Source organism: Ruditapes philippinarum, unplaced genomic scaffold (assembly GCF_026571515.1).
Source record: "Ruditapes philippinarum isolate M1 unplaced genomic scaffold, ASM2657151v2 ctg7696_1_1_1_1, whole genome shotgun sequence".
In the NCBI taxonomy this organism is placed as follows: domain Eukaryota; kingdom Metazoa; phylum Mollusca; class Bivalvia; order Venerida; family Veneridae; genus Ruditapes; species Ruditapes philippinarum.
Window position 1 is genome coordinate 81,333 of NW_026864286.1, and position 1,396 is coordinate 82,728.

Genomic DNA, 1,396 nt, shown 5'->3' on the forward strand with positions numbered 1-1,396 from the left:
TCAATGAGCAGGATGACCAATGAGCAGGGTGAGCAGACAATATATAAGCAGGATGAGCAGACGATCTATGAGCAGGATGAGCAGACAATCTATGAGCAGGATGAGCAGACGATCTATTGAGCAGGATGAGCTGACGAATCAATGAGCAGGATGAGCAGACGATCTATGAGCAGGATGAGCTGACAATCAATGAGCAGGATGAGCTGACGATCAATGAGCAGGATGAGCAGATGATCAATGAACAGGATGAGCTGACAATCTATGAGCAGGATGAGCAGACAATCTATGAGCAGGATGAGCTGACAATCAATGAGCAGGATGAGCAGATGATCAATGAGCAGGATGAGCTTGACAATTAATGAGCAGGATGAGCAGATGATCAATGAGCAGGATGAGCTGACGATCAATGAGCAGGATGAGCAGATGATCTATGAGCAGGATGAGCAGACAATCTATGAGCAGGATGAGCAGACGATCTATGAGCAGGATGAGCTGACAATCAATGAGCAGGATGAGCTGACGATCAATGAGCAGGATGAGCAGATGATCTATGAGCAGGATGAGCAGACAATCTATGAGCAGGATGAGCAGACAATCTATGTGCAGGATGAGCAGATGATCAATGAGCAGGATGAGCTGACGATCAATGAGCAGGATGAGCAGATGATCTATGAGCAGGATGAGCAGACAATCTATAAGCACGATGAGCAAACAATCAATGAGCAGGATGAGCAGACAATCTATGAGCAGGATGAGCAGACAATCAATGAGCAGGATCAGCAGATGATCTATGAGCAGGATGAGCAGACAATCTATGAGCAGGATGAGCAGACAATCTATGAGCAGGATGAGCTGACGATCAATGAGCAGGATGAGCTGACAATTAATGAGCAGGATGAGCTGAACGATCAATGAACAGGATGAGCTGACAATCAATGAGCAGGATGAGCAGATGATCAATGAGCAGGATGAAACAGACGATCTATGAGCAGGATGAGCAGACGATCTATGAGCAGGATGAGCAGACGATCAATGAGCAGGATGAGCTGACAATCTATGAGCAGGATGAGCAGACGATCTATGAGCAGGATGAGCTGACAATCAATGAGCAGGATGAGCTGACGATCAATGAGCAGGATGAGCTGACAATCAATGAGCAGGATGAGCAGATGATCAATGAGCAGGATGAGCAGACGATCTATGAGCAGATAATCCTATGAGTAGGATGAGCTAACTATCGATAAATAGAATGAGAAGACAGTTGACGAACATATGTGGTTACAAAATTCATTACTAAAATATAAAATGCATGTTTATTGTTAATTGTTGAGACCTTAATTCAAAACTAAGTTCTCATTGTTTGAAAAGTATGTAAAATTTCTATGCATTAGGCATC

At 44.0% G+C, this 1,396-nt stretch overlaps 1 protein-coding gene across 1 annotated transcript; it reads left to right on the forward strand.

The window, feature by feature from the left end:
• Positions 1-375: 375 nt before the first annotated feature.
• LOC132725061 (glucose-dependent insulinotropic receptor-like) lies at positions 376-915 on the forward strand. The gene has a single exon (XM_060710054.1). The coding sequence runs from the start codon at positions 376-378 to the stop codon at positions 913-915; it is 540 nt and encodes a 179-aa protein (XP_060566037.1).
• Positions 916-1,396: the final 481 nt, after the last annotated feature.